The sequence below is a fragment of the Caloenas nicobarica genome, chromosome 6, assembly GCF_036013445.1.
Source record: "Caloenas nicobarica isolate bCalNic1 chromosome 6, bCalNic1.hap1, whole genome shotgun sequence".
NCBI lineage: Eukaryota > Metazoa > Chordata > Aves > Columbiformes > Columbidae > Caloenas > Caloenas nicobarica.
The window spans coordinates 31742894-31757663 of record NC_088250.1 but is presented as its reverse complement, the minus strand read 5'-3'; the positions used below and the strand labels follow the sequence as shown (position 1 = coordinate 31757663).

The 14770-nt window shown below is 46.1% G+C and overlaps 1 protein-coding gene across 1 annotated transcript in view; it reads right to left on the bottom strand.

The window, feature by feature from the left end:
- Nucleotides 1–14770, bottom strand: part of KALRN (kalirin RhoGEF kinase) — a 513637-nt gene that overhangs the window by 12888 nt on the left and 485979 nt on the right. Inside the window, exons 50-53 of the mRNA XM_065638225.1 lie at nt 12671–12794; nt 11328–11387; nt 1318–1345; nt 749–920 (exon numbers count right to left, since the gene is read on the bottom strand). Coding sequence (XP_065494297.1) covers nt 749–920; nt 1318–1345; nt 11328–11387; nt 12671–12794 — 384 coding nt within the window. The remainder of the gene's footprint in view (nt 1–748; nt 921–1317; nt 1346–11327; nt 11388–12670; nt 12795–14770) is intronic.

Genomic DNA, 14770 nt, shown 5'->3' with positions numbered 1-14770 from the left:
AGGATTGCCTCCCGGAGATTTCCACTGCAGTTTGGCCCAAATCGCTTATATAAGCTGCAGATGAGCATCCAGCAGCAGGCTGTTACCTGACCTGAATTCAACTCCAGATATTTTGGGATCTTCCCAGTGTTTGTTGTAAAGATGGCTTTCTTCCACCCCCCATCTAGTCAGGCTGGGAACATCATGACAAGCATCTTTCTGTCCAAGCACAGCCAGATCTAGCCTTCCCAGGAGCAAATGTAGGCTTTTTTAGGAACAGCTCAGGAAAACTGCAGGATAACTCCTGCAGTAACCCACCTCTGCCCATGAAATGAGAAAATGCCCAATAAGCTATAGGTATTGCAAGCCGGTGGTGGTTTGCTTTGCTCCACTCCTGTTCCTACCAAAGGTGAGCATAGCATCGAACTCAAGCAGAGGAGGCTCAGCAACGCAGAGGCAATATGAGCCAAACTAATACATTGGAAACATTAGCTGCTTCTTGTTTTCAGCTGACTCAAGAGGTAAATCAGAGAAAACTCATGTCTGCCAGCAACACACACTGTGGATATACCCTACGTCAGCTTGGGAAACCATAGAGCTGCCTGGGCCACACAAGTTTGACCCTTTCTAGCTGACGTGTGGTGCAGTGATGTGCAAATACGCCATGCCAGACTCTATTTGATGAGCCTTGTAGCCCAGCTGGTGCCATATTTGAGGGCAACATGACCATCACACCCAGCTGTGCTGGGACCCGAAGGCAGGACTTTACCAGGATGACACTGTGTAAGTGGCCGTGCTGTTGTCATTGTCCAGAATGTTTTGATCTGGTCCTTTCCAGGTTATTGTTGGTTTGGGCCGTCCACAGACTTTGCACTGCAGCATTACTGTGTCGCCGAGCAGGCAGGTGATGTCCACTAATGGCACAAGAAACTCTGGAGCCACTGGAAAAAAACATGAGGACACACAGATCACACCTTCTTTAAATCTACAGGTGAGGATGTTCCCCATACAAGTCTAGAGAACACATTATAGGACCAACTATGGAACTGGGGTCCCAAACAGCTGAGGGTCCTGGGATTGTGTTACCAGAACACCCCCTTCACTAAAAGCCAGCTGAGAGCTGAGAGCTCAGCAAAGGAGGTAACGGGGACTGTCTGCCCCCCCAGGCCTGTGCTCCGGCAGGAGCATGAGACTTTGTGAAGGCAGGTTTGGGGGGTTCAGCCTCGCAGCTTTTGCTGCAAGCGCTGGTGGGTGCAGAACATGTGGTTGTACCAGGGGAAATCACAGTTGCTGACTTGCCCCTCCATGCCGGTCAGCGCACAGCTGTCCTTAACTCACCTTCTTGAATGAAATTGGGGTTGATTATCTGAAAAATACAAAGAAATAAAAGCATTTATTTTTCTGGACAGCAATGAAGAGGCGTCTGGTTTCATATGGTACTGTGGTGAACCTGACCAGAACCACAGAAGCACCGACCAGTGGCTACAAGCAACCTCGAACACCCTGCAGACGTGGCGAGCTCTGGTGACACCTGAACAAGCCTGTGCACAGGTAAATGAAAACTACGGCTTCTTGAACTTTGACAAAGCATCACAGGTAACAGGCACAACACTGAGGCTGAGGAGGGTGGACATGCTTTCTCTTTGCTTGGGTGATAATGCTTGAGCCATTAACTCCTTTATTCGCAGAGGTGGTTTGTGCCCCTCTGTGCCCGGCTCCAGCCCCACGTCACACAGCCCCTGCAGTCACCATGCACCTGGGACATCTCACCAGCACCCTGGCCACTAACCAGTTTTGGGGAGATGTCTCTTAACTTCTGCTCAACTTCAGGAAAAAAAAAGGTAAGGCACTAAATCAGAAATACTGACTTCTTTTTTGCCTTCTGACAAGTATCAGTCCTGCAACGACTCTTGATCTGTCACAATGAGTGAAATTTCATTCATCTCGTTGGACTGTTGTTTCCAACCTGAACTGAGGTTTGACTAACCAGGAGTTATTTTATCTAACTAGTTAATTGATCAAGTTATCAAAGACTTGAAAAACTACTGTCTTGCTGTGGCCTGTATGTGCCAATTACCTTGTGTAAACCCTGGAAGCGATGGTGGGAATAGCAAAGGCAATGCCAATAAGTTCTCACATACGGCATAAACCCTAACTACGTAGTAGGTGTACAATAGTATAGAAGTTCTAGCCTCATTAACTGTTTTAATAATCTCATAAGGCCTTGTTATCCAAATTCAAACTAATAATTTGATATCAAGCACCATAAACACCAGTGTGGTTTATCTTGCCCTAAGTATCTTTGTTACTATCTATTTCAGAGCTATTTTGGAATATGCCAATGAAGCAGTGACCTAATTCGTGGTCTGCTAAAGCTGATGGGAGTTTTTGCAGTAGTTCAGAAACCAGGCCACAAAGCCGAAGCAATAACCCTTCAAAATACCGTAGATACATCTTCAAGGTTTATACTTCTCCTTTGGCTTTATAAATAGTTTTCCAAGGTGAATGGCTCAGGGTGCCATTCAAGGAGGCATTCAAGCATATTCAGGTTCATTTTGGTTTCACAGTCCTTCTTCCTAGTCCCAGGCAAACCTCTGGTACCAGCAATGAGACCCCAGGGTATGTTTTCCCCTATCACCACCAAAAATCCCAAACGAACGAGGCATAACATGGACTCACCACTCACAAAGGTTCATTTTTTTCCCCCACAGAAACATATCTTACATGGACAAATTCCTCTCCATCTGAGACTGAAACTATCCTTTTCCTAGCAACAGGCAGAATTTGATCCTTCAGGACACATCTACAGAGACCACGGTCATGGTACTGGCTGAAACAACTGGTCAATGCCAGTGCTTTGCACTCCGTGCTCCAGAAACAGGTAGGGGCTGCTGTCTGTGGGCAAAGCCAGTCTCAGTTCCTACCACACAGCCAGTCAGCCCTAAAGGTCTGTACCTTGTGGGCAAAACTGTGATGGTTTGAATTCTCAGATGCTTCCAAGAGTGCTGAGATTTCAAACATTTCATCCCCAGCATCCTGCAAGGAGTCAACCTCTGTCTACATGCCCGGAGAGGACTCTTTGAGCACTATTACTATATTTAGGGCTTTTTTTTAAAGCAATGTAAGAGGGCACTGGATGAAGGAGAACATCTTCCCTCCCACTTGTGCATGTGGAAAAGGGGAGATGGATCTTTGTGATTAAGTTGTATCTCTCATACAATACAGCAAAGGAAGAAAAAGCCGTTCTGTGGATAATCATTGCTTTCCACTTTCACTCAGTGAGACCATCTACTTATCAGTTTACTAACCTGAGGCAACAGCTCATTTGCACGTACATCTTCATTTTTTGTAGTTTTTGGCTTAACTGGAATACACATCTATCCTCCAAAGCTCTCCCTTCCCTGCAGCATGCACTAAATTCCCTTATTATTCACTGATTTCCATCCTTGTAGGATTAGAGATCAGGAAAAAGAAATGCTCCTAACACTTTATATTAATTTTATAACTCTAAAGTATTCATTAGAGGATGCAACTACAATAATGAATGCAATGGATATATCTATAAATAAATAATGCTACATTTCTAATGACTTCCAAGGCACAATCGTTTATAATAATTGCCTTACCAGTGTTTTTTCCCTTGCCTTACCATGGGAATATCAGAAAGCAAATTACTGCTGTTAGATAATATTGGAAGAGTCTATGGGTAAAATTTACATTTCCTTTGCTAAAAGTCCATCTGTTAATTAACAAAATGTTACGCAACAACACTCCCCAGCCACATTGCAGCTTTTGCCTGCTGTAAGTTTAGACAAAAATAAAAGCCTGTTTGCAAGAGCAACGTTTAAGTGCTACCAAAGTGATATAATACGTTGCTTAATTAGGGAACGGGACTTGGTCTACTTTGAAGGAGGGGTCAAATGGTGGGGTGAGAAGTGCAGAAATAGGAAAGCAAAAGTTCACAGTCAGATCTGCTGGCTCCTGCGTCCGCTCCTGGGCCTGGGGGTTTGCTGCCTCTCTCTGCAGGCTGGATGGATTTCCAGGCTATGGGCAGATGACAGGAGATGACACTCCACAGAATCCTTCTAGATGAAGTGCAAGACCTTTGGAGATGATTTTTTCGTTTGCCAAATAGGTTTTTAAACCCCATGGGTGGAGAGGAGGGCTCCAGAGTGTGGCCCTGCTGCCCTCGGAGGACGGGAGCTCACGTACCGCTTGTCTGCACGTCCTCCTGCTGGTGCTGGTTTCCCATATGGAATGACTTGCCAAGCACCTCCCACAGCCTCCTGAAAACGATGGTGTGTGCAAAAAGCTGGAAAAGCTGTAAAAATGCCTGCAAGTAACTCTTCCCAATTCTCTTTCCCAAGCCTTTTGCAGGGAGATGAAATCCCTGCCACGCTGCTCTGAAGAGCAGAAATCCCCGTCAGCGAGGGGCCCAGGGCAGCTGCTGGTGAGCAGGGTGAGGTGCTGTGCCCTGAAATGGGGGTCAGGGGCAAGGGGTGCAGCTGCCCCACAGCCACCGAGGCTCAGGGGCCAGTTTGCTGCACCTGCAGCACACGATGCTGCCAGAGATGTTTGCACGGGCAACACGGGGGTCTGCAAATCCAAGGGACTTCTCTCTCAGAGAAAAGGAGGTGAAAGACGGCCCTCCCCAGCATTTTTCTCCTTATGTTAAAGCCCCTGCTTGCCCGAGGGAGCTCCCACACAAGCCAGAGGGCAGTGATGATGTTTGTGGGGGTGATGCAGGAGTCCTGGCTTCTGCGCATTGCTTCCTCAGGGAACGCTCTGCACTGCTTTGAGATTACCAAGTGGAAAAAACCCTTGCCGGTTACGAGGCTTTTGCAGAGCTTTACTTTCCTTCTCTCTGAAAAGCAACACGACACTCAGCCCTGAAACCCCACTCAGTCTGTAGCCATTTGAACGAGGATCTCAGAGCCCGTCTCTCAGCCGAGCATCCCTGGCCATGAGCAGGGAAAGGTGACCTGGGGCCTCGCGCTGACAAGGGCTCCCTGCAGGAATCCCAGCAAACACCACCTGCACCACTGCAGCTGCCAGTGAACAAGCTGGTGGAGATGGAACTACCCAGTGCAAAAACTTCTCACATCGTCTTCAGTGTCGGTCCACACCGGGTAAACACGAACCCTAAGGGATGAAATTCGGTTGGCTTTGCAGTCACTGCTCAGGTAAGAAACACAGTGAGCTTTTTTTCTCTAGGAACATGAATTTAGCTTAAATGAGATAGATTTATTTTTTCCATTGGATGGAATACCTGCAGCTCAGTCCAGGGTAGGTGAAAACTTTTAATGCTCCCTCCACAGCTAGGAGGTTTTCTGTTTCGAATACAGTGATGGCTAAAAACAGAAACGGCAGACAAGGTGACAAAGACAGACTGTGAAACGGCCTCTGCTTGAGTGATGTGGGGTCTAATGCTGACCAGGCGCAGACAGGGAGCTGGAAGAAGGGGGGTGAGAAAAAGAAATAAGGGGATGGGCCAGGGTTACTAAATAAAAAAGCCAGAAATAGACATTGCTTCTCTCTCCTCCAGCCTGCGTTGTTTCAGGGCTCCAACCAAGAAAGGCACATGAGGCATGTACTTGAATGCCTTTGGGGACCTGCAGGGATCTAAGTGACTTAGATCTGAGTGACGTAAGTATAACTTAGGGTAACAGTCAGGCTTTAGAAAAGCACCACAGCTGCTGCATCCAGCAACTCATTATTTTGCAGTACTGGGCCACTTTTTCCCCAGTTTGTTAAGCTCATGTTATAAAGATAGAAAGGCATCTGCAGCAGTAGCAGCAAAGTCCACTTGCAAAGTGACTCCAACCGCCCTAATTCTTAGGAAGAGCTTATCTTCCATTTGTGCACACACGCTGTATCTGGCGGGGGGAAGTGGGAAACTGTTCTGCAATGCCAATGGCAAACAGTCTGCAAGCACAGCTCGGCTGCCTGCGAGGGCTTCTCGCCTTGGCCAGGCTTTGCTGAGATCCATCTTGCAGAGATGTCCTTGCCATGCCTAACCCACCTCCTGGAGGAGGCTTGAGCCCAGCCCAGACACATGCAACGCACAGAAGGACCCAGCGGATGCCTCGATTTTTCTAGTGTCATATTTCAGTCCCATTTTAAGGGAGTGCATCAAAACTGGGACTGAGAATATTTTTTCCCCCAAAACCATAAGGCTGGGCTGCAAATGAAGCCCTCTGCAATCAGATCCAAGCTTTATCTAAACACTAGAGGGCATGTTTACTCCAAGACAAGCAGCTCAGCATTTTGTAAACACTTCGTGGCACTTCTCTTTCACTGAGTTAAAATAAAATATTGATGCATTTGCACATGTTGGTAGCAGAGTCAGCAACATGTTCCTTGCTCCCCTCCCTATCTCCCCAAAGAATAAAAATATTAATGATTCTCAAAAAAAAAAAATAGAGAGGAATGAAGCCAACTCTAATTTGTTGGAAAAGATCTACTAATCCATCTCTGACTAGGTCAGCTTTTACTTTGAGACTTTTGGGGGGACAAGCTCACAGTGTCACCAGCCTCCCCTGCCCAACAAAAGAAACAAGTTAACAAGAGAAATTTCTTGATAAAAGGAGCAAATGAGGATCCCACTATACATGGATAGATGCTACCAAAGGGAAAAAGATAATTTAAAATGGGAGAATGGTACCTGATGGAGTGTCCCATGGCATCGGCCTTTTGGTGGGGATGGGGGATACCTTCTGGCACCAGCACGGATTGTTCAGCTGCCTTTGAGACTAATGGAGAAGCCCCAAGGGATGCTGACTGTTGTACATGCATCTGCGCAAAGCAGAAGTCCTCCTGCCCTCATCACGCTCTTGCTGCGAGGCCCTAATGGCTGGTGTGCTTCAATGAGGATGCTGTGGGATGTCTCTGGTGCTCCAGGCACCACGTTGTTGCACTCTACCACCTTTCTGCAGATGAAGTAGGTCACTTTTGTCTTTTCCAATAGCTAAACCACCGCACCTGTGCTGCCAGCTCAGGCTACCTCACACCTGATGAGCCACCTTCCTGGTTGGTCTCAGCAATCTCTGGCCACTCAGGGCAGCAGGACAGTGGTGTTGCCCATGGAGGCCACGCCAGGGAAACACAGGAGGTTCTCAGGATTATACTCATTCATACTGTGGTAACAGGCCAGGAAAGGCTTTCTTACAGTATCGTACGTGATCTCACAAAGACAGTATGTTAGGTCTGCTCTGGAGATGGAGAGGTCAAGGCAGGGGGTGAAGGCATTTGCCTAAAGCACTTGGGAATTCTTAGCTTGAGCTGAGTGTTGACTGGGAGCCAATGCTGTATCTACCAAACCATTACTTACTCACAGCTTGGGCTGCCAGGGTGCTAATACAATATTCTTCCCTACAGGATGTTTCCTAGTGCTTATCTGGCTCTAAGTATCTCTGAGTAGTTCTTAACGTGCTAAAATGTCATAACTGAAAAAAACAGATTATGAAACCCAACTTACGTCCCTTGGCGACGTCCCAGCTCACTAATCTAATGATGGCATTTCCCCACTGACTCGGGGTGGGCCTGGACTTCATCTCTCCTTTGCAGAGCTGAGGAACTGGAACACACACTAGATACTGGGTGACAGTTGTGTGGTGGTCAGGATTGTGAGTAACGCGCTGCAGTTGGAGTCGCGCTGTGCAAAACAAGATGTCTGGACTTACGTCAGATCCCTACATGTGAGGTCCACCCCAAAGCCTGGAAGAGCTGCTGCTGAGTTTAGCGAGGTTTAGCTCAGTCAGGTCTTCTGACTGCTGGAAGGACCTTCACTTAGATAAAAGCGGTAGCCTGATGGGATTTGCACAGTTGACTTATGACCCCTTCAGCAATACTGAAACCCCATGAGATATTACGACACAGAATTGTAGAGCAATTAGTTGTGTCATTGTCCAGGAGCCCAGACTTGGGTGTGGATGATATTTACTGATTCACGAGGGCATACACCTTCTTCCCAGAAGCAGAGCTGCCTGTCTCTGTGCAATTAGCTACGGATATGTGGAAAGGGAGTCTCCAGTCTTTCTTAAATATAGGTTATCTCTATCCCTCACATGGCTACACATGCTCCTCAAGTGCCTGCTTCTACACTCACATGCCTAACAGGTGAGTTTGCACCTCCAGCACAAAGGAGAAAACAAAGGAAAAAAACCACATATTTTGTTTCCATCTTTATCCACTTTGATTACATGTTGATAAACAAAGAGAAAAGAAACAGCCACTAAGAAATGCTATTTTTATTCAAAGTAACAATGAAAAGAAAGTTCTCCAGGGCCAACAAGTCCCTGTGTAGGCAAAAACACAGTAATGGCATTTTAGCTCTTTTAAACAGTCACCCAGTATTTCAGTTTCCTGCTCTCACTATATGTGTTCTCCACGTCTTCCTTTTTATGTTTCCCCTTGAAACAAAACAAAGCCAAAGCGCTTCAGAAATCTGCAATCCACTGAACAGATATGTGGTGTTTTAGAAACAGCAAGCAAAGCTGGATCTGAAAGACCACCGTAGCCATGGGACATCATGGATACTACAAACAGCTTACCAACTTCTTGTGCAGCGAGTAGGCTGGAGGTAAATTGCACTGACATTTCCAAGTAATGAATATGGCTCCTTTGCAATTAGAGACTGCTCTCTCTATTCCAGCACGGGGTGCATGTTCTCGTGCACGATGGCAGGAGGGGGGATGTCAGGAGTGACAGTCCTGTACGAGAAGCCAGGTGACTTGCTCTGTTATTACCTGGCTGTAATAACAGCTGCCAATGACTCCTCCTTAATGAGACATGGGGAGGGCCTCATGCAGCTGTGAACGCTGCTGGCCAGGACACAGTTCTACCAGCACTCCCAGTATCAATAAAATCCACCACGAGCTGAGCCAGGTGTGAGGACAAGATCTTCCCCCTCCTCCAGCTCCCCTGGGAGCTCACCAGTGGCTCTGCTGGGATGGACCACAAGGAGCAGGGAAAACCAGGTGAGATACTGATTTTCAGTGCACAGATAGGTTGGGGAGAAGGGGTAGCACAGCTGTTTAACTATTATTTAAGCCTAGGACACAAAGCATAAAAGACCTGATGAAGCCCTAAACCTTGCCTGTTTTAATGAGAAAAGACTTTAGCTCCCAAGGCCTTAATCTAGTTCATTTCTCAACATGTTTGAAAAAGGACCATCAAAACATTCATAATAAAGGGAAAGGGAGAACAACTGTGGCTTCCAGTAGCGAATACCCCAGACCATTAGAGACAGGACTTCCCCGTGGCCGCTACTGGGGCTGTTTCCCTCATGAGCATTTTCACAGCCTGCCCTTGCCCTGTTCCCTCTGGATGATTTTGTTTGGTTTATACTGGGTTTCAGCAATCCCTCTCCCCCAAATTTCTTTGCTGGACCAACAAGCTGATCACACTCACTCTGGGCCGCCAATGTACTAAAACCAGCACAAAGCGAGGGCCATGCTGCTCCTTGCAGGGCAGTGTCACCTTAGGTTGGTACTCATCAACCCCCAAATTGCACTCATTTTCTATTTGCCATTTTAAACATTTGCTCAGCCCCCAGGTGTTTTGCTCAGAGGCAGACTTGAGCTTTCCAAGCCATGAGGAACATGGTGGCTCCTGAGGCCTGCAGTGCACCACAGTGATACTGTCACCTCCAGTAAGTGACCTGGGACATGCAGGACTGGGTTTCTGAGTGTAAATCAGGTCACATACCATGCACAAAGTTACTCCCGCAATAGCAGATTTGTACTACAGCCAAGACTCCAAATTAGCATCTTCTGGTTTAAACAGAAAGGGTCTTACCTCCTGAACTGAGGAGCAGGCAAGAACAGTACCAGGGTAAAAAAAAGAAATAATTGAACAAACATAAAGACCCATGTGGAACATGCCAGAGCTGACTAAAAATGCTGACAGCGTAAGGACTCCATTCACTATTGTAAAACATCTGGTTTGCCTCCTATTGAGCACAGTCAAAACACAGAAATACTCTGCAAAAAGCATGGTGATTCTCATCCAGTTCCGTACATGACCTGTATCTCAGCCACCTTTTACTCCACAGAGCAATTTCCAATGATCTCAAGTTTACAGACTTATGTGCAATAACTGGGAGCTGCCTTGTAACAAATACATCTAGTTGTTACCCATGATTGGCAAAATGCCCTTTGAAAATGCAAACACACCCCTGAGAATAACCCAGCTTTAGTGGTAAAGCACTGTTCAATCTCCAAAATGTCAGGTGGGTCAAAAGCTTTCCTTTAGTACACATCCCCTTCTTAAAGATGTGTTTATTGACACCAACACAATTAAAATAAAAGAGAGACTTGAGGTTAATATCTGAGGTGGTCCATCTCAATACATTTCTTCTTTTTTTTTCCCTCTAGGAGGAAGATCAGCTTTCTCTGTCGAGATGTTTGTAGTGCAGCCTGGCTGGCAGCATCCTGGAGATCTCCTAGGACACACAGATATCCCTGTTCACCAATGACCTGCCCTGTTTTCTCTGCAAAATAATTACGTCTCTCTGACCCTTGTCCTCGCCTGTTTCAGTAGGAAGCTCTTCCAGCCTTAGTAGAATGTATACAAATGTGGTCACTATACACAGAAAAATGGGTCCTGCAAGGTATTAATTGAGGAGAATCAGATATATAACTCTCATGATTTTAAGCTCCTTCAGGCTCTCTCAGCAAGGCATGTCTTGGTCACTCCACTAGAACTGGTGGCTTCACACTGGAAAAAGAGGCATGTAAGGTGTCATAATTTGGGTCCACCCATCTGCGTCAGCCTTGTCTGTGATACAGGTACATTCCTGCAAACAGTTTTAGCATTCTCCTTCAATACCTTCATAGAAATCCAATTTCCCATTCTGCTAGGAGAAAAAAAGTAACATCTTTTCTGATCTTCTAGATAAGTTAAAGCACTAGTTGTGGTGCAACAACATTTGCTCCAGTGATTTATAGCACAAGCCTGACCAGCAGCTCACCGTGTATTGCCAGGGCAAGGGGTGTTTTTAATATAGAAAGCTGCCACATTTTTTGGCAGTTGACATGGACATGTTATCACTTCATTGAATGAAGTCCCAGGTGGGGAACAGCAGCTGAGGGGGGCTACCTGAACCTCCAGCTCAGCAGGAGCTCGCTCCCCAGCTTCCTCCACCGCTCCCATCACAAAGGCAGCCCAAACTCCAGTTCAACACTTGGCAAAACCAGAATTGGCGCTTTGTGTGACTCACACTTAATTGGCACATATGTCCATAAGCAACACAGACCCACCAGCTCCCCTTTCAACAAAGGCATTTCAAAACAGGCACGTGTTCTTGGAAATAAAAAAAAAATAATCACGAGGACGATTGTCTCTACCTCCATGCTAGTATTGGGGTCAAGGTCATCACACTCTGATTCCTCTGAGCTGTTTGTCTCCTTGTGTGGCAGCATGAAGAGGAAGAAAGAGAACAAGAGGTTAGAAGAGAGATTGCTTAGACAGGGCACAGCGGCACAGGAGTTGTGAGCAGCATGGAAATGGGTAACAGCACAGAAAATGCTCAAAAAAACCCCCAAAAAACAAACAAAAACCAAACCAACAACAAAACACGGGAAGCAAAGACATGCTTTTGCTAAAGAAAAAAGGCAGTGATTCTGCAAGTCGTTCAGCTAGTAAAATAAGCGAGGACGCAAGAGGAGGAAGAACTGTGGCCACCACCATGCTGGAGGAACCGCTTCTCTCAGGCCGGGTCCCTGCCGGCTGCGCGGGGGGTGCCGGGGTGCGCGGGTGGCCGTGGCAGGTCCCTCCCTTCGCACATGCCATGGCTGTGTCACTAGGCTTACAAGACGGAAAGCCTCCGCAAAGGAAAACACTTAATCCTGGGCTCTCCTGAAGAGGGGTGGACCCAAAGGACATGCTCAAGTGCTTTCCTGAATCAAGGCTGGGCTTTGGTTGTGTCAAAACCACACCAAGCTTTTGCTTGCCTCTGTTGGGAGGGAAAGCCCCAGCTTAGTCCTGAGCAGGCCTCACGGTCGGTTTACAGGGATGGATCCTCTGAATTGGAGCACAGTAGTCAGGCACCCAGAGCAGAAGATGGAGCTTAACCCCACAGTTCTCAACCTTTTCCATACTGGGAGATCTCAGAGAGAGAGAGACAGACACAGACACACACACACGCAAGATCCTCTCCTGGTAAGACCAAGTCAGCATCTCTGCGCTGTCTGATAATACGGAAAGAAAAAGGTCATTGAGACCGTCTCCCCAGACCAAAACTCTTAAGTGTCTCAAGGTTGAGAACCCCTTATCTACTGGCCTAAAGAAAACCCATCAACTTCACTAAGGCCATGGGTTCACCCAGTGACTTTCGCACTGCAGACTGGGCTCGCTCAAGAGGTCAGTAAACCACTCTTGTCCCAATTTTAAGAACGGTTATTTAACCTTATATATGAAGATTACTTACTTGCCTGTGGGATGCCAGGAAAAAGAAAATGAAAAACAAAGGCTGCATTTTATCTTGCATGCAAAAATCCTGCTAAAATGGATACTACAAAAAAAAAAAAAAAAAAGGAAAAAAAGATAACTAAAGTGGAAAAAAAAAAAGAAAACCAAAAAACAAACTTGAAATCGCTGCCCCCTCCCTCTCTCAGGAGAGGACGCTATAGGGGGTGAAAAGGATGGGAAGCAGGAGAGCAGCACACAGCTTTCAGATGGCCTTACTCACTTTAACAGAGACTTTGTTCCCCAGAATATCCTTGGATTTACGTGGCCCATTGGCTTCATTTTTGCCACTGCTCTCCTTTTCCGCCCGCTTTCTCATGCGCAGGGTATGCCATGAACATGACTTCCTGTTGTACCAAAAAACGCAGCAATCAAACGGCAAATCAGAGCAGGAAGGAAGGATTTGGAAATGGGAACCAGCATCCACATTTGTGATTACTGCAATTCCCTAGAAAGTGAAAGCCACCGGCGATATGCCCATCTCAATCTCAGCAATGACAGTTGAAGTTAAAAACCAAACCAAACAGTTCTGCGAAGCAGATGTTGTGCCACACTCGCTGTTTAAATGCGTGGAGCAAGAAAAAAAATGCCCATGATGGAAGCAGGCAACTAGAACTTGGTCATCTGGTTTCAGGGACTTCGCCACAAATAGAAATTTATTTTATTTTTCCTACAATTAAAAAATCAATTTGGTCCTCGGTCTTGTTGGTTAAAAACAGTGGAACAATTGTAAATACATGAGAACAGTCTTGATAGATTATTCAGTAGGGGAAATAAAAAAATTAAGAAACTCAAGGTGTTGCTCCCTACATATTGCTCAGAGCATGAATAGCTCAGCAAATAGGAGCTACATCATTAACTTTTCAAGAGATGTCATTTCCCAGAATGACAAGCTCTGCTGTGCCTCTCAAAACCAAGAATTTCCCATTTAATTTTGCCAGTTTGGTTAGAGGGGACATCAGTCAGTCCATGGCTTTTGGCTAACATTACAGCAGGCATGATTTCCCCTGCATTTGTCACCCCTCTTTACTGCTCCTATGACCTTACTCTTGGAAAAAAAAAACAATAATAGACCATGTCACCCTTTGTAAGAGCAATGCCGTGTCTATAACAGAAATTGCATATCAAAGAAGACATAAAAAATTAAGAAAAAACCAAACCAGTTCTTAATATGGATTTCATTTGGTTTAAATAGTGGACAGGATGGGGGGATATTTGGGAAGGGGTATGTTGTCCAAAGCAGAAAGCTCTCAAAACAGCAGTGAGATGAGCTGGGATCCAGGTTCAAAGCATCTGCCCACCTTTAACTCATGCAAATTTGATTTGCATGTTTAAGCCCAATGTTTGGCACATGTCACGTCTACAGTACCTTGATACATTTTACAAAGCAAGTTGCCTGTAATCCAACGATCACCTGCGATGCCAACAAAACGCAGTATGTTAGCAAGGTAGGACTCCGAGGACACCCCACACAGCCAATACTCCCCCGTGAACACTGCGGCTGAGTCCTAAGCATTTTTTTTGTTATACTTCAGCACCTGATGGGAGCTGTAAAATAGCTCAAATTTAAAAAAACCACAAAAAACAAACACTAATGGCTTCCCAGTAGCTGGCTGCCACTGACGCAAGACTGAATTGGGTCATATTGAGTGTTTTTGCCACCAGGATTGGTGTCTCCACTGCAGACAGCTGGCATGAGCGGTCACGTTTGAACACAAGGAGCACCAGAGGACCCTGCACGTCCCAGCTGGACAGTAAATGCTGTTTGATATTTGGGTGTTTCTGGAGGAGATCCAAATTAGATGTGCAGAGCAGGGTAAGTTATCCAACATTGCAGGACTTACGCTTTTCTTTAAGATAGGGTAAGAGTCAAGGACGTGGCTGATGGACTCCCTGACCTACCGGGGAATCATACATGGTGCCAACACTACTGCATCGACCACATATTTTGTGTACAGTATTTGTCAATGGAAGAAACAGTTTTATTACGTCTACTAATTAGCAAATATGATCTGTCAGACTAGACAGATAACACCTGCTCCAGGTAATTTTTTACCCATGGGGCTTCTATTATTCAAGCATCTTTTTGGTTTGAGGGTTGTTTTGGCTGTTTGAGCCTGAAGAGATGATTTAAGACTTTAAACCTCACTGCAGCGAGAAAGAGAAGAGTGCAACGCACGTGCTTTTCAATTTTGTTATGCTTTCCTGGTCGCAATTCATACGATTACATATAATTTAACACAGAATGTGACTGTGCAGCTGCCATGAAATCAGAGTCTTCACCAGGAGCCTGGTGCTGTGGATGAATGTATGGGCACGTGGC